This window comes from Bombus terrestris, chromosome 15, assembly GCF_910591885.1.
Source record: "Bombus terrestris chromosome 15, iyBomTerr1.2, whole genome shotgun sequence".
NCBI classification, from domain to species: domain Eukaryota; kingdom Metazoa; phylum Arthropoda; class Insecta; order Hymenoptera; family Apidae; genus Bombus; species Bombus terrestris.
The window spans coordinates 6,078,754-6,104,832 of record NC_063283.1 but is presented as its reverse complement, the minus strand read 5'-3'; the positions used below and the strand labels follow the sequence as shown (position 1 = coordinate 6,104,832).

The 26,079-nt window shown below is 32.8% G+C and overlaps 4 protein-coding genes and 1 long non-coding RNA gene across 7 annotated transcripts in view; 2 read left to right on the top strand and 3 right to left on the bottom strand.

Moving 5' to 3' along the window:
- Window positions 1-173: 173 nt before the first annotated feature.
- Window positions 174-12,607, bottom strand: LOC100649429 (dnaJ homolog subfamily C member 9). Of its 2 annotated transcripts, XM_003401402.4 has the most exons (4): window positions 12,407-12,607; window positions 11,961-12,275; window positions 11,712-11,878; window positions 174-703 (listed from the first exon to the last, which is right to left on the bottom strand). In XM_003401402.4, the coding sequence occupies exons 1-4, from the start codon at window positions 12,498-12,500 to the stop codon at window positions 443-445; spliced, it is 837 nt and encodes a 278-aa protein (XP_003401450.1). In that variant the 5' UTR covers window positions 12,501-12,607; the 3' UTR covers window positions 174-442. The 2 variants fall into 2 exon arrangements, with proteins under 2 accessions (XP_003401450.1, XP_012172668.2); XM_012317278.3 differs by lacking the exons at window positions 11,712-11,878; window positions 11,961-12,275; window positions 12,407-12,607 and adding an exon at window positions 8,756-11,030 and having other exon boundaries at window positions 472-703.
- A 3,148-nt stretch (window positions 12,608-15,755) lies between these two features.
- LOC125386371 lies at window positions 15,756-17,753 on the bottom strand. The gene is made up of 4 exons (XR_007226441.1): window positions 17,696-17,753; window positions 17,282-17,348; window positions 16,943-17,010; window positions 15,756-16,758 (listed from the first exon to the last, which is right to left on the bottom strand). It is a non-coding gene; the product is annotated as an uncharacterized LOC125386371 (long non-coding RNA).
- A 1,152-nt stretch (window positions 17,754-18,905) lies between these two features.
- Window positions 18,906-21,403, top strand: LOC100649640 (protein spindle-F). Of its 2 annotated transcripts, none has more exons than XM_012317281.3 (6): window positions 18,906-19,234; window positions 19,317-19,599; window positions 19,672-19,951; window positions 20,025-20,116; window positions 20,200-20,389; window positions 20,716-21,403. In XM_012317281.3, exons 2-6 carry the CDS (start codon window positions 19,372-19,374, stop codon window positions 21,012-21,014), a joined length of 1,089 nt encoding a protein of 362 aa, XP_012172671.1. In that variant the 5' UTR covers window positions 18,906-19,234; window positions 19,317-19,371; the 3' UTR covers window positions 21,015-21,403. The 2 variants fall into 2 exon arrangements, with proteins under 2 accessions (XP_012172671.1, XP_003401451.1); XM_003401403.4 differs by having other exon boundaries at window positions 18,909-19,234; window positions 19,684-19,951.
- On the bottom strand, window positions 21,398-22,537 carry LOC100649750 (39S ribosomal protein L32, mitochondrial). The gene is made up of 4 exons (XM_003401404.4): window positions 22,383-22,537; window positions 21,914-22,159; window positions 21,689-21,831; window positions 21,398-21,602 (listed from the first exon to the last, which is right to left on the bottom strand). Exons 1-4 carry the CDS (start codon window positions 22,498-22,500, stop codon window positions 21,462-21,464), a joined length of 648 nt encoding a protein of 215 aa, XP_003401452.1. The 5' UTR covers window positions 22,501-22,537; the 3' UTR covers window positions 21,398-21,461.
- Window positions 22,538-23,065: 528 nt separating this feature from the next.
- LOC100649860 (all trans-polyprenyl-diphosphate synthase PDSS1) overlaps window positions 23,066-26,079 on the top strand; it is a 53,642-nt gene continuing 50,628 nt past the window's right edge. Inside the window, exon 1 of the mRNA XM_003401405.4 lies at window positions 23,066-23,310. Within this exon, the coding sequence (XP_003401453.1) occupies window positions 23,155-23,310 (156 nt within the window). The 5' untranslated portion in view covers window positions 23,066-23,154. The remainder of the gene's footprint in view (window positions 23,311-26,079) is intronic.

The window sequence follows — 26,079 nt, the reverse complement described above, 5'->3', positions numbered from 1 at the left end:
AACTTAATAAATCATTAATTAACATGCATTATTTATGTATAATAAATTGTCTGATTATATATAGTGGCCGATTGTACACTGATATATGACATTAGTCATATGTTATTTTCTTTTTATTATCAATCACATTCAATAGCTTTATATTTTCCGTAATAAATTTAAAAATTAATATATATATTTCAATTTTATATTTGAGTGGGACATACCTACATATAATTACAAAGAATTCCATCACTGATTTATGGATTTCTAATCAGTACAATGGCTTCAAAAGATGATATACACGTTTCAAATTTACAAAACTAAAATATGATCATTCCTTCCTCCTTTAAAAAAGATGTACAATAAAATGGCTCTTCTTGATCATTGATACTTAAGTTATAAAAGTCGCGCGAATATTTTAACGTGGAGGGAGAGATTCGTGCACAAAAAGTCTATCGTCCTACGTCTTCCTCTTTGTTCTCTTCGTACTTTTCGCGGTTTTTACGGTTTTCATAGCTGACGAGTTTTTCTTCTTCGTCGATTTTCCAGCCATGTTCGCGTATTTGTCGATCAGAGAATCGAAGAATTTGTCAGATTGACTCGCTCTGGCCTCGTTACGGCTCTGAATCGCCAACGCCAAATCGTTTGCAGCTGCGTTTTCCTCGTTTTCGATCTTCAGCATCTTTTCTAGACGTTCAGCTTCCTCTGCTTCTTTCGCCCACTAGAAATAAAAATGAACGCCATTAATTTCCTTGATAATATGCAATAATTTCTATAATTAATTTATATATTTTATTGACATATATTTTTAATATATTTTGTTAAAAAATCGGTTCATTCGTTTGTGGAATAATTGTTATTTGGAGTTATTTAAAAAATAAAACATTTCTTTTCACAAATTTAATATTTCTAATATTAGAAAAGAGACAAAAACTAACTAATGATATTTGGATTCGTGTATCTTAAGACCCTTTTCCTTATTTTGATGAATATTCATCATTCATTCTCCCCAAATTCGAACCACATTTTTAAATTAACCAATTATGGTCAAATTGCAAATTTTTATCGACTTTTATCCAACACTGCTGCTCTCAGCCAAGTATAATAACCGTCTCAATTTTCAATTCTAATTCTTGACTCTGACTGCAATATTATTCAAACAGTGTACAGAGCGAATAATAATTTCATCGGAAACATCGAACATTTCTGATGTCGAGTGCGAAGTGTGCGCAAAAATCACGGACTTGAAAAATTTTCGCGTAGAAAATAGAAACGGTCGGTATTCCGCCAGAAGTCGAATCGAGGAACCAGATTCTTTATTATCTTCCACTTTTGATGACCCCTCGTTAAAATTAACTTGTGCTCGCTGACGAGCAGAAACGAAGTAGAAAGGCAACCGGTTCCGATAATCTCGAGGATAGGCGTATGGCTATGCATCGAAAATAGGGTTACGCGTGTCGTCAAGTGCGCGTAATTAACTTATTTAATAAGTGTACTGGAGCTGCACAGCTTCAAATTTATCGATCTCTTGGTATCTGTTGCTGCTAGTTAATCGAGCTTCTTATTAACTCATTAAATGGATGTTATAACTTCGAAACTAATTATTACACTTCGGCTCTTTTCATACAAATTTCTATTTTTATAAATAATTCTAATTAAACAAATGAAGTCTATTAAGTGGAAATTAATTTCATCCCCTAAATATCATAACTATTATACTTTGAATATTTTGTACATTTTTGTATATTATGTGCATCTTTACAATTTTATATTTTTTATAAGTGCATAAAAATCCGCAGTCTACCGATGGTATTAGGACCTGTAATTATTAAGACTTCTTTGCCTGTTCTGATAAGTATTACATGCTACTGTAATTTGACTCCAACTTTTTGAAACACCTTGCAAATATCAGTTATTCGTAATTCGCGATTATTATAGAAGTGTATAAATTAATTAGATAGCTTAAGAGTAACTGAAAAAATATTTATGTATTATACGTACATATTCAAGGAATACCTTTACGATCTATCAGTAGAATAAATCAATATATAATGATTCATGGAAGCATTGAACACTTACCATAAAAAACCTCTATGTACATATATACATAAAACATTTTGAAATTTCATTAACACTATAATGAGACACAACTACCATCATTATATTGGTAAAATTTAAACACAAGCTGAGAATATATATAGAACTCAGTTACTGCAAACATAAATTTGGCGAAAAATTGATACAGTATGAAAACATAGTTGTCTCAAATATATAATATTAATATAACTGGCTGCTTATTAATATACGATAATTTACTGTCCAAATAGTTTGACAATATTTGTAAAACGTACACTTGCAATAAATATCTTTGAACGTTTACATACATTTTCGGGTTCCCTTCAAATCTTGCCAATGTAACGATGACAGTCGAGTTTCATTGTGATACTAACGAAATTTCAAAATATTTCGTATAACACACATAGTATACTGTTAAAGATAATTCTTTTAGACAGTGTGGATTATCGACAAAACTAATATACCAATATATAATAGCTTGTCCATGTCACTCACAATCTCAACTGATTAATCTCTGCGTTTCGACAAGTTTATTACAATATTCAACCTAAACTGCATTATGGAATCATCAGTTTCATGTTCGCACCAAAGTACACAAAACTGCCTATATATAATTTGTTGTTTAGTTAAAAGGAACAGAGCCTTATAAATAGCGGGGTTCCTACAATCTTTGAAACATAACACACGCCTGTCTCATTAAAAGTAGACGCGACTGTTCATGGTTCATACTTGTTGATGATGTTCCATATTCCCAGTGACCTACTCCATAATTCGGTGCTGAGGAAATTCCGTTATTTATAATTTCTGGCAAGTACATCTGAGGAGCGGCCTAATGTTAGGCGATTACACAACGCTTCGCGAAATTTTAAATGCACTCGCTTATCGAAATGACATTCGACTTGAAATTCGATGAGAGAACACAAATCCATTGTTTGAGAATTGGCCTGGTCCAACTACGAAGACAGTGACAAATTGACAGATCGACCTGACGCAAGTTATTCCTTTTACTTCTTCTTCATATATAGCTTATCTATAGTTTATTCATGAAAAGCGTAGAGTACACAAAATAGACTCGTATACATAGTAAATTTATCAGAGGGTTGTATCAAGTGAGTGAATTATTCACACAAATATTTCTTTTTACAATCTTTTACTTTCTAATGAATATATAACATCACGAAACTGCGGCAAATTCCCATCCTTCGGATATTTTTACATCGAAATCAATACGAAGTTTCAGATATTAAAACTGTAAATGGAAATATCGGAACCTGAGAATATCAAAATTTTAAATACAAATATTCAATATAAATATAAAGTTCTGAGTCTAGAATTTACTTACGGGCTTGTTAAGTAATCCCAATATTTTGATTATCAACAAAGCGGTTAATAAATTTGTGTAAAAAAATGTATTTGTTTGTCGAATAAACTCGCGCCACCGTTACCCTTTTCATAACGCGTTTTCTGCATCTATGCAAAAATGGCTAATCGCATGTAAGAGGAGATATTCTCGAAGAGAAGGTGAGCAAATAAGTCAATTTTAGATTTCTACGTATTGAACAATCGTAAGTACCAATTGCTGCAAACATAATAGAGCACCTCATTTTTCAATGCAGGAAATATTCTACCTATAGACGAGAATTCAATAGATCCATTGTAAAGGACAATTTAGAGAATCATAAATCAATACAAGAACTACCAAATTAACTAAGATATTCTAAATCATGTAATAGTTTGTAATCGTAGCTTTTCGGGTTTCGCTTGTTGCATTACCACAGTTAGGCAGTGATCTAATCGGCAAAATCTTGTTGCTTTTACCTAGATTCGTTCCCCTTGTCTGATCTAATTGTACGTGTGATGATACGAACACTTTGAAACAATTTTTAGATCAAGATAGGAAGATTTATTTCCGACTCGTTGACATCATTGTTATTTTCATGCAAAGATTCGTGCAACTAAACAAATACGTTTGTTATGTAATAATGATTTAAGAAAGTGCGATGGATGATCAATTGGTCTTTGCTGATTAGATTTTTAATTTCAAATATTTTCAAAGTCACATTTTTCGTATTTTATACGTTTTGTCGATCAATCTCATATTACCAACATTCCACTTTCGTAAATTATTCGCTTTTATTTTCTATCTCTCTCTTATTTGAAAAATTATTATTTATTTACTCGACAAATGTAACGTGGGAATAAATGAGGCTCCTTCGTGAGAAACTACTTCTTCTACTGTATCTCTGTTACAATTTTAAGATGGAGTCTAAAAGGACTGTGATATATTTGTTTAAGTATTCGAGCGAGCTGCATGATTCAAGCGGCGAAGGAACTATTATTATTACTGGTAGGAATTGAAATGCAGCTCGATACATGCCAATGCTAAACCTCAACCACCAGATGCGAAGCTAGCTGATCATAATGCCTCGTTTGTCCTCACTTCCTTGTGAAGCGTGTTTGCATTTGAATTATGAATAAAAATAGAACGACGAAGATACACTGTCGATCATAAGGATTACGGTGCCTACTTGCTATATTTATTGAAAAACAGATATTTTATTCGGTATCTTATATTATAAAATACCTAAAAAATAAAAGCAAGGAAAGGCATTCAATTTGTCCCAAATATTGGTAAGTGCCCTGATACTTATCGCCAACAGTGTATATTAATATACATACAGTATATAATATCAAACGATAGAACAAGGTAGGAAAACGATCCTTCAGTTAAAAAAATTACAGACGTTAGAAAGAAGGAAATTAAATATGAGATATCATCTTGAAGAAAAGCAGAGATCCATTCATAAACCATCGCTTGATGATAACATTCATGTAATTACCATAGCTATTTCCTTTCCTTTTCTTTTTTTCTTTTTTCAAACATACTCGTGTTATTGAAGTAATAATTAACCATGTCGAAGAAAGGCCAAAGATGCGTCACATCGTGCAAACATCATCGAGGATGATTGAAACGAAGGTCTGTCATTATCACTGGATAATATTAACGCGTTGTTAAACGAGTAGCAGCAGTCGTAACATCGATGGCTCTAGATCATCGAGAATGTTAGCAGGGTTAATTCTCACAAAATTCCAGAACGATGACTGGTCTCGAAGGAAATTCGTTATGCAACGGTGCACGCTGCCTCGAACCCGATGACTATTTTCAATTATTTCGTGATTCGAGTGATTTCCGGAGCGCCAGGCTCGCGGCCAGATGTATCGTTCGCTCTAGACACTGGGAGACGAGGTAATTCAAGGTTGCGGAAGCGCGACCCTCTGCACTCGCTCGGATGCACGCGTGTGCACGTCAAACGTGGATATTTTGGCACACCTTTCATTCGCAAATAACTCGCTACAATGTATTATCGATCGATTTAGCTATCGCACAAACGAAGCGTTCCGTTAAGTCGAGACAAATTTTATTGGAGCAACCATTTACACTCCCGTTCATAGATCACTGGACACTTGTTTATTTTGGGCAAAATGATTGTTAGCACATAGATACGATCTTCTGAATTGATTTTACCGTCTACCCATAAGTCAGTCGGTCGAATTAAAATATACACGAGTTTATACTACCATGTAATTTTTATTACGAGATAAAGTTAGCTAAAGTTAGTTTTTACGTCAAATGTTGAAATTACATAACGTCGAAAGTATCGTATTTGTAGACATTCTAACAGCCGTTTTGCTCAAAGTAGGCAAGTGTCCGATGACTTGTAGATGGTAATGTACATATAGGGTGTCCAATTTTAATCTATAAATGCAAATTATTGATAAATTATCTGCTACATAAAGAAATAGTTCAGACAAAGAAGAAAGCGAATGGTTTCGAGGGGAACACAATCTGCTATAATTAGTTGTTCCACAGATGGACGCGTATACGTAATAGAAGATAACATACGCTTTTTTTTAAATTTGTAGATCATGTATGTAATTTTTCATGCATAATCGATGCAGTTTATTATTTCTTACAAAATAGCATTAAAATATTTATGTCGAAAAATCACTAGTTTAGAAGATATTTTAATCTTGGCAAAATACATATATTTTCTTACATAGGAGCGAAGATTGGAATTTATCTTCTTTAGGGGTTTTTGTCTTTTTTAAATTGCATAATGGACAAAATGAAATTGTACAAGTTTTTCGAAACTACACTTAAGTTAAAAATTAAAAATGATGCTGGCAACGTCTATCTGACGGTATTTTTGAACAAGATTGTTTGCAATACATGAGAGATCGTTTATTACGAATGATGCTTCAGAAAATGGGAGATTTACTCGAATACTGGGTACCCTATCGATAAATGCCTGGTCAATTAGATTCAAAATCTAAGCAACAAATTTCAATTTTTAAATAAACGATATAAACTATTAACTTTCGTGTATATTTGTGATATTCTTAATATTACTCATACAGACATTCGATTCGTTTATTATTTTAAAAGAAAGGAGAAAGGTTTAGTTTGATCGATGAAATAATTCATCAAATTTCGAACTTCTGTTCAATTTGACAACTTAATGGAATGTCAATCTACCTATAAACTGAAAGAAATCCATCAGGGAAAGATTCTAAGAATCTGTCAAGAGCCGTTGTTTACAGATCGATCAGAAGATTACAAAAATAAGATAAAAAAACCAGAAAACCAAAGTTATATCACTCCTTCTAAAAACCTTACACCAGTTAAATGTATATAAAATATCGATATAAAATAGAAAAGTTTCATAGAAAGACCTCACTAACTATAATCTCGAAAATGATCAAAAAAGAAATTCTTTAAAATTCTTGAAAAAAAGAAAAAGATAATAAGAAATAAACCAAAATAAATTCTATTAATTGTTGATACGTCTACGAAAAAAAAAAAAAACAAAAACAAAACGTAGAAATTAAACCGTGTTTCGTACTGTGCTCTAACTCGCATTTCCTATCAGTTTCCTCAGTTTTCACGACGTCATTGCTATTACGCTCATTATGAATGCACGTGCATGCACTTGTTCAGATCGATAGATACCGAGTCCATGATGGACCCTTCAACCGATATGCTTCAAGATTTGAATGTCGCAATCGGGACTTCCGACAAGCGCTCTCGATGCCTGTTTACTGTTTAGAGCTGTCAAGAGAGCATCGATCAGTTAACACGAGTGAAATACACCTGTTGCAATGAAGAGAACGCGAATTTAATGTTGAATACAAATAGCTTTTCCAGTTGTATATTGTTTTAATAAATTAATTCTTTCGCAATTAATTGTAAGAATTAACATTACACAATAATTTCTATTACGTAATTTACAGAAACGTAATAATATAACAATATAAAATAAAATAGACTGAATTTTGAAAAAATTACACATAATTTTTCTAATGGAATATGTAATGCCATTTGTGATGGAAACTCAATAGATCTCAATGATGCAAGTAAAATTATAGCACCCTAGAAGAACGAGTATAAAAACGGACTGATTCTTTAAAAAATCTACGATGGAATATCTCCTTAATATTCAATACGAATATGAATATTCTTTTTTTTTTTGACAGTACAATACGCTCTACCTTTAGCATCGTTAACCCCTTCGCATCTGCGCACGAAATGTTTCGCGAATTGATTTTTACCCCAATCTATGGATAAGTTATGTCGTACCTTGCCCCGTTAAGAGTCGATATTTCATCCGTTCATTTCCCTTCAATTATTTGGAAATCATTTAAATCATAAAATATTTATCGCGTTATGGTAAACTCTTCTTTTTTAATCATGAAATCTTTTTCGTTCTAATCTCTGATTTATAAATTAAACATCTGCAAAATATTTACTATCCTAATAATTTTTTACTTGTACAAATCAATATATAGTTTCTACACCGCACTTAACCCTAATCCTTCGATCTAGAGTGACTTCTGATTCACAACTTTTCTCCTAATATGAAAAAAGAACAAATTTTTGAGATCTGCGAAAGATGACAATTTAATCCTAAAGTAATTAATTTAAGCTATACAAAATACTCGAGCTAAACATCTCTGACTTCTCACAAATCAACATGTAAGTTACTACATGTACATTTACGCAATTTTACGCATTAATGAGTTAAAGAAGAAAAAAAAAAACACGCAAGATATAACGTACGGTTCATAGCATCGCATGTAAGCATCGCCGTATATTGCTGAGATATCTCGTCACAGATATGAAAGGGTTAAGCTCTTTGACAAAACACGAAACGCAGCACATCTCGATAAAGTACACCAGTCAAGGTCGTTACATAACGCTCAGCATTAGATTGAACGACATTAGTAATTATTTCATTAGCACACCGGATACATTGCATTGGCCCTCGTCGCTTATTACTGTTTCAATTGATATTCAGCATCGCGCCCCGTGGATATCATATTTGGCGTTCCTCTTTGGCAAACAAACGATGCACATCTTCTCGATAGATTCTAGAGCGTGCAGAACTAGCAAATAAACCGCTTAAAGTCCGACAACACGACTAATGTGACATCGTTGTAATTTCACAACAATGATGCTGTATGATTTGGTAAATTATACACATTCCTGTGCATTGCATCATTAAAAACATTAATGTACCAAACCACACAGTTTCTTCATCTGTACAGAATAACAATAAGATCACGTAGTTCGTCTACAACAGATCAAAATTAAGTCAATGAAACCACAAACGACAAGATTGCAGTATACTATACATACGCTTTGGGTTTTGCAGGCTCCGCGGTGCTTCTGAAGAATCAATCAATTCGTTTGGTTCCTCTGACAGCGAATCGCGATAAATAAAGTCTCGAAGATTGATCCAAAACCGAAAACGAACGAAACCAACAGCACTTATAAAATCACCCGATCTATAGTCTGCGATTAGATAAACGTCCTTCCGTTCAACTCTAGTTCGGTGCTTGCGAGAGCAAATACACCCGCACAGGTTCACGCAAACATTCGATTCGTCAACGAAAACTTGATTCATTGTCGGAGATTCCATCAGAATATACAGATAAATATTAAATAGTTTAACGAGACTTCCATTGGCTAAAATCCCTCCACAAGGACGCGAATCGCAAGAAGAAAGGAAACGATGATCATCGTGATGGAGCTCTGGCTCGACGATGATAAATTCCTGGTTGTACAATTAGGCAATGGCTTATCGGTAGTCGTTTCAATTTGCACGATTGCCGATGTCCCTTCCTCCTGCTGTGGCCAATTATTCACCGATGGCGGTGAATGAATAGTGACCGCGGGGTCGTAATATGGCGGTTGATAGACATTTTCAGGGTGAGCAGGTTGAACCATTACACCTGGTACATATGGGATAGAGTGAATGGATTGAGTGGTGTATAAAGAAGGAACCGAAATTTCTGATGCTCTGTTTTCGATATTGGGTACAGATGTAGGTGGATACTTCTCGTTTGATGGCACACTATTCTTTGCAGACCAACCAGAGTAGGGATCCATAGAACGCTCTGTGTTAAGCTCCACATGAGGTGGTATTTGGCTCGATGCCAAAAGGACTGAGTTAGGTGGGTTTGAATAATCCGGCTGTTCTGTGTAATGTTTGTCTTGGTTCCTGTGGGGTGGATAGACCTCGTATTCGCCACCAGCACCGACGGATTCCGAGGTTCTTGGCCAAGAACTCAAGGTCGTTATATCTTGGCTGCTGTAGTCCGTCGTTTCACGTTGTGGATATGTTACCCGTTCGATTGGTGCAACGGTTCTTGGTGGAATATATGGTGCTCTTGTATCTTCGTCATATGATGGATTTGTAGCTTCTCCTCCACTTCCGTACAAGATCGTAGTTGTTCTCCAATATTCCTCTGGGACTGATTGGTGATATATCCTATTGACGTCATATGGTGGAACTGTAGTTTTTGGTCTGCTTCCGTAGGGGTCTGCGTCTGTTCTTGGAGTTGTTCTCCAATCTGGAGAATTATGTGGACGATAAACTACTTCTTCGGTTGTACGGAACGGTGGCGGGGTATATTGTGTTGTTGCAATTGGAGATGGTGTTATAGTTGGATGCAATCTTTCGCGATGAGCAGGTAGTGGCGTGGATTGCTCCTCTATACTCTGTCCCTCTATGCTGCTCTCTTCGTCGTAATCGTATGGTGTTTCCGGATAAATTAAATCGTTTGGAATTCTACTCCATTCTGGATCGCTATCGAAACTTACTCCACGCTTCTCGAGAAAAGCACTGACAGCTTTTGGACACTTGAATTCAGAATTTTCACTCAGAAAGATTCTTTTTAATCCCTTTAAATGTGACATGTCTTCAAGATTTAGGCATTCTAAACGATTACCAGATAGTCTTAGGTCAACAAGGCCGGGTAGATTTTTGAACAAGCCATCCTCAATAGACTCTATGTTATTGTAATTCAGGTCCAAGTACGTCAAGTAATTTAATTTTCTGAACCAAGATTCCTTTATAGTGGTTAAATGGTTGTTGTCAAAGCTTAATTGTTGCAGGTTACTTAGATGTTCAAAGGCTCCCGGTTCAATGTCCATTATACCACAGTAGGAACATCCTAGGACCCAAAGATCCAAACCAAACCTTGAAAAGGTATCCGCAGTTATTCGTTGAATTGGCATGTGAGAAATTCGAATTTTTCCAGTCGATGCAGGAAGATTGTCCAAATCAGACAATTGTCCACCCGTACAGGAATATTCTATCATATCATCGTTCTGTAATTGCTTGCACGCCCCTTGTACATCACTGACACTAGCACACAATAAAGCGCATAGGAATAATCCGACGATGCCAACCATTTTTATTAATTTTGAATAATTATACAATTGCACTGTTTAAAATATCATACGTTTTAATTAAAGTTTTATATGAATATCATTATTTTGCTCTCATATGTTTGAATAACTTAAAGAATCGCAGTCATCGTGGTAGGGATTTTAGCCGAAAATTCTGCGACGTCTAGCGATCAGCTAGAACCGATCTAATTGTTCTGTAGACTGAATCCTCTCTTGCGTTCCCTCTTTACTTATTTACTAGTATTCCCCCCTCCCAATCGTACTACTAGTCCACCTCCTACTACTGCTTCCAATCGTGAACCAGTACTATGTATTGATAAAAATAGAAAAGCTTGAAAATAACGTACTGCTCACTTGTTCATCAGATCTCTAAAGTGATCTATAGCGGAATTGAAGGGGTGAGGTGCTGCGCTTAAATTTACGAGCACGTTGCCATTCGAATGCGCACCGTTTACTTTCGACAATTTTGACATCGAGAAAATTACACTTGTTAGATATGCACAATGGAAGTATGTAAAAAATGGAGTACTTACTTACCTTAAGTGATTATATGTAAGTATCATTTTTAGATCATGGTTTAATTTATTAACATATTACATAAGTTTTAAATGTAATCATATAGAAATATTTAAAGTATTAAAAATTTTTGTTTCATAAGATTTTAACTGCAGATTTTTAAAGATACCAAAATACACAAAATATGCACGATACGCAAAAGTATGTGAGATATCTAAAAGAGTATTCATTATAATATCTAATATGTGAAATTAAATTTCTGCTGACGTTTCATTCCTCTACTTGTGTTCATAAAAGTATAAATCTGCATAACTATTTGTAGTTTAATCATATGAACGAAATTTATAGATAACATTTTAAATTTTGCTTGTTTGATACTTACCTTGCGTTTTCTGCGTTGCTTCTTCTTGTCATTTTCTTCTGTAAAAGCTTTGTATTCTGGAACTTCACCTTTCTCTATGAGACCTTGGATAATACTATGTAACCTTGGTTCATCATCACAACTAGTAAATGGAACAGTTTCTAGTATATAATCCATATCTCCTTTACCTATACAAAGTAATTTTATTGTTTTAATAAACTAAATTTACTAATGTAATTTCCTTGTAAAAATTATAGAAGATTTACTCACTGTCCATGTAAGCTCGTTTCAAATCTTTAATTTCTATTTCAGACCCTTTGTAATTCTTTTCATAATTATTAATATCTTCAACTGAGATTTTTTTGAAAAGTGACTTCCAATAGTCTGCCCAATTTCTCATCATAACTTCTTCACTTTCTTCGTCATATTGTCCAGACTGATCATAAATCTTACGCTTCTCACTGTCACTGAGAATAGAATAAATTCGTCCAAGAACTTTGAACTTTTCTGTTGCTTCTGCCTTGATATCCTCCTCAACACGATCAGGATGTACAAGGAGAGATAATTGATGATATGCTTTTTTCACTAGAAAAAAGTTGGGAATAATTGCTATCTGATATTTAAATGCAATTCTAACTTTCAATTAAGAAGAACGTTACACTTAAAAATGTTTAGTTTAGAATCATAGTTTGAATAAATAGGTTATGTCTACATACCTTGTTTATCGGTGGCTTTTCTTGAAATTTTTAAAACTTCGTAAAAATCACGAGCTCCGAAATATTGCTCACAAAGATCTAATAAACTTGTCATGATTTTGATTTTTTAACTACTCACTAATAAATATTGTTACACACTACACCGAGTGACAGAACTACAAGGTTATACGTTTTCGCGCTTATTTTCAGTTGGATACATTCAAATAGTTTCGTGAAGTTCGCGACATCTAGAGTTACTTGTGCATATTAGATAATATCTATATTATCGACGTTCAATCACTTTTTCATCGTAATTGTCGTCACTACTAAAAAATAATAATCATTGATTAAGAACAAGATACATGTGACACTAAATGAGTCTTTGTGCTCCACATTTTGAAATACCGAAGAAAATTAAAATGTCTTCTATACCTTCTATGATTTATAACTGCCATCTCATTCTTATAAAAACATAATCGCGGTAACAACCAATTAGCTCATATTATTTGCTATATAATTCATAATTGTATCATATAATATGGCGCAATTAGTAATTACATGTCATTTAAGTAATATAACCTCAAATTAAAAATATTCATCAGTATCGAACAGATATATTGTTCAACAGTATTTCCATTTAACAAACGCCCAGAGGGATGCTGAAAAAGAAATAGATCCAATAGCCAGAAGGGCGATCCACTCGATAAAGTCCCGAACAAACCGCGAGTGGATTATTTTTCTATTTCGCAACGCTAATTTATTAAATCTATAATTATAAAACAGAAATTTCTCAAAACAAATCGCGAGGAGTGCTTTAGAATATTTCCAATACTATTTAATTTGTTATTGACAAAAAGAAGAAAAAAAATAAGAGAAAATGAAAAATTCGCGGAAGCATACACCGTACTGGGCTGTTTTAATCATTAATCATTCACGCAACGCTAAATTAAATAATAATCTATGCACTCGTGCTTCAACGTACGCAACGCTAACATCGAGATGTTGTAGCACAGCTACATTCGAAGTTGCTGATGCTTGGCAACCTTTTTGCAACTGTCTTAGCTGCATTAGGTGATCCCAGGAACAAATTTCCACAATTCCAGTGGAAGAAATTTGGGCATTTCATAGACGCAACACTACGTAAAAGAACGCGATGATTCGTCAACGCAACGCTAATCGGAAAAATGACTAAAACAATCCCGACGAAATATATCGCAACGCTAATTCTTAGGAGAAATTTAACGCCAAGTTAATATTCATAGATGACAAAATAAAAGGACTATTTCAACTATACGCGATGTTCACAAGTCGCAACGCTACGAAATTAATTCAAAATTAATGTAATTTTTATTCAACTTAAAATAAAACAAAACGCGGCAAATTCAAATTCTACTCTTTAATAAATTCTGATAATCATTCACGATGGAAAACACTAAGTACAATCGCGATATCTTACAAATCGTAACACTAAAGCAAACGCGTCTTTCTATCGCAACAGTAATACAAACCGAAGTGAGTACTTTTTCGCAACTCTAATTAGTAACGCGATCTTTGGATTCGCAACTCTAGTTCAAACCGTAATTAATCATTCGCAACGCTAATTCAAAGACCGCGATTAGCCCAGCATGGGGATGTGCCGACATGTACATCGGCTGGCAGACAAATCACAACAAAATACTACTACAAATACTAAAGGCGAGCACAGTGACAAAGTAGTAACGAGAATGACTTTCCATGCTCTGGATGACCCAGAGGATGGAGAGCCATTGGTAGTTGCCCTCTTGAACGGCAGTTTGCCGGGCCTCTTCGGCTCGTAGCCTCTTCTTTCTTCGGGCGCGATGCCCGCTGAAACTTACATCTAAGCTCGAGACTTTCTAAATCGCAAACTAAAAAATAACTTACAAAGGTGAAACAAAAATGTAAATCGCGGAAGCTGAACCAAGTGCACATGGATGAACAACGATCGTAGCGATCGCTATCCGTTCGCATGTACATGCTCGAGCAATAAATAAACGTTCGTGTCGAAACCAACTCGCGACCACGACCGCGTAATTCAAAAAATCGATGAGCGAAGCCAAAGACGATGGCATGTTCCATTCGTGCCAGCTTCACCGTCGACTTTTCGAATGAAATTTCCTGAAACAGGTTGGACACGCGAAAACGCGCCTACCCGACGAGAGACTGTGCCAACCTGCCCGGCCCTACCTACTTATAGTTAACATTCACACCAGAAAATATGCTACCTATCCTACCCGGAAACCTATATTTAAAATTAAAAATATAGCAAAACAAGCACACCAACACATTCACTCCACGGTTCTCATACATAACTCGGGCGCAAAGGCCTACCCTTTTTTTTTTTTATCTTTGTTTATTAATTCCAGGTTTCTTACATACTTTTTTTTACGTGATTTTTTTTTTCCAGAATAAACGCTGAATTCTAATTGTAGGGTGGTACAGGCAAAAGTACCGATACGCGACGGTACGACGTAGCCATGCATTATTACATTTTTTTTTGTTTTTTTTTTTTTTAAGATTATTATTGTGCCTTAAATTTAAGCCGCTGTTGCGCTGTGCTTATGTGCGATATTTTAATTTATGTCCTGAAATCCTGGACGCAAAAACAGGATAGTTCGCTAGCCTATTAGGGAGGGGGTGGGAGGGGATGGACTGGGCGGAGAGGGGAGGGGTGTTGCAAAGGCCTACACTAGAGAGACGTCCCGGGACGCCTCCGACACCCGAGTTTGACATACAACATTCACACTCTAATGTTACGTACCATTTTCCTGAAATCGACTGACGAAGGCTAGCGACCATTGCGTACAACGCGATAAAAGTAAATCTCAATTTTAATTACAAATGTTCCTAATTCAGAGGGTGTTCATTTTTCAAAGAAATTGTAGATAGTACAAAATATGGTACCGTTTATTATAATTTAATAATAAAATTAATGACACTGATATCCGTGTTTCCTTGTATTCGATAACGAATCTCTGTTTTTACAGGTTGTAATTGAAATGATATTTCTGTGTATTTATTTTTTATAATTTAAATTTATAGCAAATGGAATAAGTACGAAAACGATGCAATTCCACAGCCTAACTATACACACACGCACATGTGGAAAATACATCGTGCACGATACGCTAACACATCGTCAGTCGCTTAGAAATTATTATAAAATCAATAGTCATCGTGCTCATTGCCTTTCTCTCACCCAAGTAGCACCTGGGCACGTGAGCGATGTCCTGGCAATGAACACGGAAAGAGTTAAACCTGAAAATCCTAACTAAAAGAGGTATTAGTGCATCTAATTTGTATTTAACGGGCTAATCTCTCTTTATTTTGCATTCTCGAATTTTATCTCAATTACTACCATTGTATACTCTACTTTATTAATTTAATAAATTATCAAAATACCAATATTGAATTTATTTATAGAAAACAGCACAAATAAGATCAGTATAATATAACGATTCGTTCAAATAATCGACTCTATGAATTACTGAATAATTATATGAATGAATAAGAAATTTATTTAATAATTGACTCAAAGTTAAATATTAGTGCAAACAACCTCAGGCAATCCCTTCGTCAAAGCAAATTTTCGAAAGCGTAAAAGCAGCATTCAAAGCTTATTGCTTTGATTCCAAAACTTGCCAGTCGCGAAATTTCTTCTTGCACATAAAATTCAATGCATTTTTGTACGGCAAGACTGAGCTTTTCTATCTTTAAATTTATACTCAAATTAAAAAATAAGTGGCAAACAATTAAATCCATCGTCATAATGCCATCAGACAATAGAAGATGAAATAAAAAATGGCCTACTAGCGTTATTATTAAATATATAATAATTGCAATCTTTAATGCAACGAAGTCGGAGGGCATCCGTCTTCATCACTATGAAATATTTAATTAAATCATTACAACTCTCTGTACATATACATTTTTAATATATTCCAACTTTAAAAATGATTATAGTTAATATACATGTATATCTTCAATCACAAATATTCAAATTAATTGTTAATGTCGTTTTCATCAGTTAGTACCATTATTAATACTGTTAATATAAAATTGGTCAGTATCATGTAATTAATATAGGAGAAAACGCGATGTGCAAGAAGACCTATCCTGAACTAATAAATAATACATAGAAAATGAAAATGTTACTACCCACGGGTATAATAAATATCCGCGGTCACTGTGCTCGAAAAAAATTCTACGTAATACAACCAATCACCCGTGTCGATTCGGATCTTTCGCTCACCATAAGATGCGAGGAACGTGGTCATCGATGCTGCGGTAGCCCAAGGAAAGTCATCGTGAAGGCTGTCATTAAAGAGAAGACAAGCAATCCCATGGAAAAAGATCTGTAACAAGGCATGAAATATTAAAATTTGTTCTTAAATATAACATTAATAATTTGGAAAATTTGAAGCAGTGGAAAATTAATCTCCATTAATTCAAATTTTGAAGGCAATATTCAATTCAAGAATAACAAATTTAGATACAAAGAATAGAATTAAATGAAGCACAGATTACAAAATTACTTACATTCTAGTCTTTTGAAGCATTAGTAAGTCCTTTTCAGGAAATAGGAGGAAGAGGAAGGAGTGATAAACCTTTAAGAAGATATAAATTATCATATATAAATAATATGAATGAGTGAATAATTTTTTTATATGAATAATTTATTTTGAAAACTGGCTGATGATCGAACAAAAATTTTGAGATAATGAAATAGGAAACTCTATGCAAACTTTGAACTCATTAATAATACAAAAGTTAAATTGCTAGTATGCTCTAAATACTATAACAATTGGAATTCTGATATTAAAGTTTAAAATCAAATCTTATTTTTTAATTAATAATAATTAAAGCAAAAATTCTTACATGCTAAGTTTTGAAGCATCACTGCGTCCTTCCCGAAGCACAGGAAAAAATAGGAATTATATGAAAACTGAAACAAAACATGTGAAATATTATAATTTGTTCTTAAAAATATATCGTTTAAGGTAAGATAAGTAAGTTAAGGAGTTTAAGGTAATGAAAAGTAAAACTATTCAAACTTAAGACTAATAATAATAAAAATTGAAATCTAATTACTATAAAAATTGGAATGCTAAAATATAACAATTTTTAACCTAGAAATAATGGGAATCTAATCATTTCTGAAGCATGCTAAACATTTTTATTGTGTATTTCAATATTAGGACTTTTAGATTTTATGTCAATGAAAATTAACAGTAGTTCGATCAAAATACGAATAATAAAATAAATTAGAATACAATATACATAAATACTTACAATCTTGATTTCCAGGAGAGGCTGTATCCTCTTGTGAAACCTGCGACTCTACTACCGAAGGCGAATGTTCAAAAAAAAAAAAAAAAAGAAAAGGAAAGATTAGTAGCACGTCCGTTTAACTAACAATCGGCGAACACACTGACTCTAATTTCGCGTATAACTATTGTAATTGAATTTATAACTATTAAGAGCTATCGTGCTCTAGAAAATATAAAAGATATTACACAGCAAACACTGACTCTACAGACCGCATTGCGCGCGGTAACAAATTCTGCTAAAAGACCGGTAATATGACTCTAACCGTCAAGTATACGTCAACGATAAAAGTACAAAAAAGATGCAGAATACTTCTAAATTTTACTAAAATGATGATCATTAAGTGATTAAATAAAAACGTACTATTTAAATGAAGCAGATAGAAGTGTATAAATGATGATAAAGACGAAATGAAAATGTAATAATGACGCAGTGACGCGACGAACTCTCGCTCCACAAATTTGAACAGTATGGGCATCCCGCGACGCCCTTCTCCAACGAATTACTGGCGGTAAGGACTTCGCAATATTTTACACCAATAGAAACGTTCGATTTCACTTGACAATATTTTGCACCAATAGAAACGCCCGATTTGATTTGACAATATTCTGCACCAATAGAAGAGTTTGGGTTTCTTGTATATGAGCGCGCGTAAATTTGGTCTATTTAAATAGCCAAATTGATGAAATTGAGAAATACAAAACATATTTCAGACAATATTCGTTAACAATTACGAACAAAATTATATTCCTAACGATAAGCTTTTATCTGTTACACGAGTGAAGTTGCTATTATTACATAAATATGGTATGTATTAATAAAAATACCATTACGGTATATTGTTTAATTATTCATACTATTATTACAAAATATATTTCAATAATCTAATTATTTTAAAAAATAGAAGAAGTTGAGAAAATTGTTCTGTCCTGCTTTATGAAAGGACAGTTTTCTTATTAAAAACACATATAATGTATAAAAATTGTTAATAATTAGCAGTTTAGGATAGTCCTGGAGAATCGATAACGGAACTATCAGAAAAAGAGAAATTTCTTTAATTGAAAATAATTTATTATTGTTCACTTTGTTATTAATTGATGTATAGATTATACAATTTTTATTCTGTAATATATACTAAGATTATGATCTGCAAATTCAATGCATGTGATTTCAACAATTCAAAACAGTACCACACACAACGTCTATACCTCGACTGTTCTTATGGCAACCTTATTCTACGTTCAATCGGTAATATCATTAATAAGATAATGATAACGGGGACTACCCCAAGCTAACAAATTTACGTTGAGTAATTTTATTTATCATATGTATCTCAGTGTCAAAATCCGAAATTATTAACTAATCGTGTTAAGTTTCAAAGTGTTAAAATATGTAGCAACTTAACCTAATTTGACATTCTCATTGTATTATTTATGAACCTAATTATTACTTATTATTTGAAATTCTTTCAAGTTCATATGGAATCTTCTTCTATATCGAAATGTAAGGAAACAGAAAGAATATCAAGTGTTTATTGGTTATGTACATTTACATAAAATAATACAAATGCTGTTATACTTTTTAGTAATTATCAAATTGTGAAATTGTATTTTCACTTTTGCTAATTGCATTTTTACAACATGAGTGACATGGAACAATCCGAGAATGTGGATAATGAAAAATATGGCAACTATTATGCCTTGTTAGTTGCATTTAAAACTATGAATGAACGTTGTCAACAATTGGAAACAAGATTAGCTACTGTTGAAGAAGAAAATATGTGTTTGAGACTTGAATGTGGAAAGGATGAATCTGCAGCCATTACAAAAGTTAATGATAATGAAAAAACTATTGTACAAACCTTGAAGGTTTGTATAACATATATAGTAATGCATAGAATGTATGTATTTTACATTTTAATGTCTTATACTTTAATATAGTTTGATCGACAGGAAAAAATAGAAGAACTCAAGAAACAGAAATCCCAACTTACTCACCAAGTTTTTATGGTAGCAGGAGAAAACCGACAGTTATGGAATAGATTGACTAAATTAATAAGAACCAATAAGTCCTTAGGAAGTCAATTGACAAAAATTTCCGATACACTTAAGCAACATTCTGCAGCGCAACCGTTAGACATTGTGTCCTATAGTTTCCGTGATATTTCTAGCTCTGTTAAAGAAGATAATAATCAGCAAAGTACATTAACCACAAACAAAGGTATGTATTCAATATTCATTTCTTAATTGGGTTGTATGTTTAACAAAAATTATGTTATTACATCTTGATCTAGGCGAGAAAGAACAAAGTCTAGAAGAGATATCACTTAGACTTATAAATAGTATTATGTTAGAAAAGTCAGATTTAGAACAACAGTATGCAGAGGTAAGCAAGAAGATAAGATAAGGTAAGACAATAAAACATTTTTATAACTAATAATTGCTTTTACACAATAATTATTTAATTAGATGGTTGAATTACAAAATGGTACTGAACTAGACTTACGAAATATTGGCTTTACTTATCCTGAGGATTCAGATACAGATTTAGAATTATTAAAACTGCATGATATTAGACTCTCACAAATGAAAAACACTTTATTGGCACAACAGACAAAACTGAAAAGGGCACTGCAAAACTTCAAGAAGAATAAAGGAGGTATAAATAAAGAATTATTAGTATCCTCGCTTAGTAAACGTTCGGGTTTGTTATTAATTTGTTCATTTCCTAAGTATATCATGTGCCTTGTTTAATTTCAATTCATTTTAATATGGTTGTGTTTAGTACCATTTAAAAAAAGAACCTAGGTTATTTCATTACAATATAGTCACATAATTATAAATTTTAAAATATACGAGCTATTTTCCATATTTTGATGACTTTGTTCAGTGAAGACACTATGGATACTTATGCGTCTACTAAGCAGAATGAAAACGCATCTATTTATATATTTTAAGAAATTAACCTCAAATATAATTTTATAGGCTTAATGTGTAATAATTGCCGTACAAATGCGAATAAAAAAATGTGTCAAGCAGGTACTCAATTTAATTTCAATGAAAGTATTAAAGAGCATGGTGCAACTCAAACCAGTCTTCAAACTACAAGCCTATCTTTGGAGAAGTGTTCAAATATAACAGAAAATGCAGATCAAAACAATAAAATTTGTCCATTATGTGGATCATTTTACGGAAAAGCTGTCACATTTGCAGATTTTCATGAACATGTTCTGAGCCACTTTAACAAAGAAATATCTGTAGATGGTTTTGAAATTGTTCACTAATAATTGTACAGGATGGGGGTTATGGTATAAACAATGAAGTACCTTTGATTTTATAGAGAATTTTATATATCTTTGTGGCTTCTTTTTAAAGGAGAATGGTAAATGTAAATATGACCAACTTTTGTGAAAAGTGTATTAATCGTAACTAGAAATGTTTTTCATTATTGAATTTTATAAATTGTTGATTCAGAAAAGATTTAATAAAAACGAACTATCATATATAAAAGTAATGAAACTTTACATAAATAATAAAAAAAATGACTGTTATTGATATTACACCTATTTTTATGTTCATGAATTATAGAAATATAGAAGAGATTTAAAATATTACCACAATATTTGTAATTGTAATAATGTCACATTTTGAAATAAAACAAGAATCATCAATAGTTTACTTTAAATTTATTTAATATAAACAAAAATAGCTTATCAATATAAAATAATTATTCATTTATCCTTAACATGTTCCAAAACTTCAGTTTCTAATTCTTCTTGTTTTGAATCAGCTAATTCTTTCACTGTTGGCTGAAGTAAATTTGGATTGAACCAATCAGGCCTCTTTTTAGGTAATTCTACGATTCTTTGTTCCTATAAAAAGACATAATTGTCAATTATATGTACAATAATAATAAGATGAAATATTTCATCTTAGATATATAACATTATGTAAATACCTTCCAAAAGTTATCTCGTAACTGTTCTTTTTCTCCTTCATATAATACTATAACATCCTGTTCAACAGGTTGCAATCCCAATGAATCTTGTATAGCTTTCTGTATTTCTTTTGTTTCCTTTTTTACTATTTCATAGCAGTATCCTATAAAAATTGGGAAAGGCCAAATATATCATAAGCTAGTGTTGCAATAGATCATAGTTCTTTTCAAAATTGTATATCTTACCACAAAGTGTACCAGCTTCATAATCGTGACCACATTTTTTACACATTAAGATATTTGTTTTTGGTACATGGGGTTTCCAAATATATTCAGGAATACCAAATCTTCTATTAAGACGTTTTTCTATAGTTCGTCGTTTCTTAGGTACGGCCCATAAAATTGTTTCATTTAAAATATCCTTTATAGAACGTCCAGGAAAATTAATGGGCTGCACATTTATATTGTTACATTCGATCGCGTATAAATTATCTAAATCAAAAGCAAATGGTATTTGATAATAATAATAGATTAGATATGCAAACATATACTATTCTACTGTTGGCATGACATTAACAATTTTCAATAATAATAAACAATTTAAATTCGTAATATTTTGAAGAGGTTAGGGGCAATAAAGGATATAAATATCTTACTTCTGAGTTATATATAATACCTAAATGTAAGTATAATATAAGAATATCCTTCTTATTACCTGATGGAAAGCCACGACGTAATATAGTATCAACTACTTGATTAAATGTTTTAAATGCTCTATAAAGCCTACTCAAGATACTGTTCGCCATGTTTAAAGTATGTACCCCATAGATCATAGAAATTAACACAGAGTAAAATCAAGATGAATATGTATTGTTAAGATTTACTCTTAAAACACAAAAAGTCAATAACTTAATCAAATCAAAAATTTAATAAGTTTTTTTTTTAATTCCCATATATAGTTTCATTTTATTCAAATCTTTAGTGTACCTTACAAACCTTACAATCACCTTATTCATTATAATCAAAGAACAAAATTATTACGAAATTTAACACAGATTAATAGTATGAAAATTAAAATGAATCGCTACAAAATATATTCTGATTCACAGAAACTGTTTTAAGTGTACGCTTATTTGGAAATGTACGCTGTAAATAGTGAAAGAAAGCAATTATTAAATAATTTATATATAAGAATTTCGAAAGTAAATAATAGAAGCATCAATTAGAGGTCGCTAATAGACTTTGAATTTAGCATTCTTCTGAAAGTCTACCAATATTTTGTTGGAGAATACTCAATGATTAATATTTTACCTATAATTTATAATGTATAGTTCTGTTCCGACTAATGCCGCGTGTAGCTGGTGTATTTACAGGTGGGGACGGGAAAGGGAAAAGTGGGTGGGGAAGTGATTTTGAAGTGTCGGTGGGGCTAGTGGAACTCGAAAGTCTTAGCAAGTCGTGTGACTCGGCTCACTACAGTTTTCGCTATGGCGTGTATAGGGTCGAGTAGGCTCTGTGCTCGTGCAGAGAAATTGTGCCAGTTCAGACATCTCGCCCAATTACGAAGGAAAGTTTCAACGACATGTGTCAAGTCACGACCTAGAATCGAACATCCGACCAGTACCTTGGTTCAACATTGTCAGGTACGTTAAATTTACTTCTTGGCACTGTTACGTTTTGTATAATGTTATCTAGAATCAGCATAGTCACGATGCAATTACAAATCATAATTCTGATCATACAGTATTAGTATTTTGTGATGCAAGCGAAAATTTTCTTTATTTAGTGCACTTTCAGTCAGATATTCGAATAATTCTTCTGTTGTTGGTAACATAACCTACTATTCGTTTCGGGCATAAAAATCTTTCCGCGCCTTCACATATAATATTTTTTGTTTAATTCTTATGTGTATATATGAAAAGGAAAATAAGGTGATAAACGATAATAACGAAATGTATAAGAGAAGGAATTATAGTAAGTTTGTAGATTTTGTAAATTACATAATGTCTACTAAAATGTGTCGGTAAATCGGTGTTTCTTTACCGAGAAATTTATGTGAGATATCGAAAAGTAAACAGTGATTTTTCATACGAGCGGTTTTATTTTCATGCTATACATGTAAATTCGTAAAACTAAAGATGAGAGATTCATAATAGTCTAAATAAATTTCTTATAATCACGTTTTTATGCATCAGAACTGTCAGCTGTTTCTAGCAGACGACTTAGCTGCCGTCTGCTACTGACGTTAGTCATATTACAACTGTAAAACGGTATTGTGTTAGAAAATTTAGTAATTCATATAAAAAATATTATAAAAAATCATATTTTATATTATAATTTACTATTCTTACCATAACATTGTATTATTATATTTATAATGTTGTTTAAACATTATATCGACAATACAAGCGGCGTAAGCCCGCGAAACGCATGCGCAATAGTCAAATTTAACTTTTTCGTTCGTGTTCCGTATAATGCAAACATTGAAAATCACTAAATTATATTAAATCATTATTATATCGGAAGAAACAAATACAAAACGTTATTTAAAATTAATAATATCATTAATAATAATAATTTCATGCATTGGGAACATTAATATTCCATTTGAACAATTTCTATTCGCGCTTCAATTTCTAAGTGTCTTAGCAATCTCTAACGAAAGTTTTCTATAAATCGTTCTACGAACGGCAAAATGAATTGCACGACTTTCTCTGTTCGAAAGTGACACAGAGACCGGATTTTGAAATCTCTTTCAATACCTGGCAAATCGAAGACACGAGTTCGGCACGTCGACGATGTCGTCCACAATTATTACGCAAGTCTTAGGTAAATTGTGATTCGTTGGTTGGGTGTTGATCGCATAGGAAACCTTTTCTTAAATTTTGTGGGCCACTGCTGGGCATTATTATCGAAATAAGTGAGAACCGGTCATGATGACGACGCGTCGGGGCGAATTTCAAGTCTTCGTAAGTAGGCTAACTGGCCCGTCAGATATCCTTCTTCGAGCATGGTTAACCCATGGAATCCACGTTCTTGACTTTCTCGGCTTGTTCGGTGTAGTACTCTGCGTAGATATATAAATGTTGGCTCTTACTTAGTGATTCTTCAATCAAGAATTTACGCCTCTTGTAAGACTTCCTTCAAATCTAGAATGCTGTAAAATTAATTATTTCCTTGACTATATTGGATTAATTAGATTAATATAAATAAGTTCGGTCATAATAAAGGAAATGTATTGAGTTTAACTGAACTTACTTATGTTATAACCCAATAGTTATTGTATGTTATTTATTGATTAAAGTTTTATCTGTCTTCTATTTAGTTGCCGCGTTCGGTAGCGTTAACTGACGTTTAATGGCAATAAGTTCCACTCTCGGCTAACCTGCTATGTACGGGAATACTGGCACGTGAGAGGATTAAAGTTGTTCAAAAGTAAATTAACAATATGTAATGATTTATTCAAAATTTACTCAATTTCGATATTGACAATTGACTGACAGGCTGACGGATATAAAATTCTTCGGTTGACAAAATGATAACTAACTCTTCGATAGACAATAGTAATTATTCGGTTGACAAACGGTAATTAATTATTACTCTATAGACAAACAGTAATTATTATTCCATAGACGAACGGTAATTATTGTTACTGACTTCTCTGAGTCGCTACATTTATTTATATCTGTCGGAGATGAAAAAACGTCGCGGTCTTTCTTTTGAAAATGTTTGGGAAGATCCCCAACGTTTGTTCAAACTGCCGGCCTTTTTTACAGTTTAAATTGTCTTAATATCGTTATAAAAACATAGTTAGGTAAATATAGAAACATAGTTAGATAAGTTTTCGCAAGATATAGTTTTTAGCGGCTTTAACTTCCTTTCACTTCAAATACTGTAAACACGGTTTCAAATAAACGTTTTAAATTACCTTGATTTGAAAGAAATTACCAATTTTACTTTCGCGCTACGGATCGTGCGGGGCGCGGGACGCGACATTATCCCTATAAAAATTATCATTACTAATGTAATGATTCATTACAGTATAACAATATGAATTACAGGGACTTTTTAGGTAGATTTTTTATTATCAGATCAAAATGAATTATGAGTAGAGTCGAATTTTATTTATCACCATCCACAAGTCTTTATGTCTTTATACACCTTAATGTTAATAATCATTATTTGTTTTGTTGTTATAGTATTGAAATAGTATTACAACAATGAGAATCGATTTTACGTGACTTATCGATGATATGGTCGAAGATCCTTTTATTGGCTGAAACGAGTATTGGCCATAGAGTTAGACTAACAAATTTCGCAAATGCAAATGTAAGGTCATTAACATTGGTTCGATTTGCAAATCCTATTTCCCAATGGTCGTCACTCTCCATATCTTGCGTACAATAAGGGAG

What these genes read in the sequence shown, in the direction of transcription:
- LOC100649640 (XM_012317281.3), top strand. Translation starts at nt 19,372, where the DNA reads ATGAGTGACATGGAACAATCCGAGAATGTGGATAATGAAAAATATGGC. An exon ending in TAGAACAACAGTATGCAGAG is followed by an intron (nt 20,117 to 20,199) that starts GTAAGCAAGAAG and finishes TTATTTAATTAG; the next exon opens with ATGGTTGAATTACAAAATGG. An exon ending in CTTCAAGAAGAATAAAGGAG is followed by an intron (nt 20,390 to 20,715) that starts GTATAAATAAAG and finishes ATAATTTTATAG; the next exon opens with GCTTAATGTGTAATAATTGC.
- LOC100649429 (XM_012317278.3), bottom strand. Translation starts at nt 10,816, where the DNA reads ATGGTTGGCATCGTCGGATTATTCCTATGCGCTTTATTGTGTGCTAGT.
- LOC100649750 (XM_003401404.4), bottom strand. Translation starts at nt 22,500, where the DNA reads ATGATCTATGGGGTACATACTTTAAACATGGCGAACAGTATCTTGAGT. An exon ending in TGAAGCTGGTACACTTTGTG is followed by an intron (nt 21,832 to 21,913) that starts GTAAGATATACA and finishes CAATTTTTATAG; the next exon opens with GATACTGCTATGAAATAGTA. An exon ending in TACGAGATAACTTTTGGAAG is followed by an intron (nt 21,603 to 21,688) that starts GTATTTACATAA and finishes GTCTTTTTATAG; the next exon opens with GAACAAAGAATCGTAGAATT.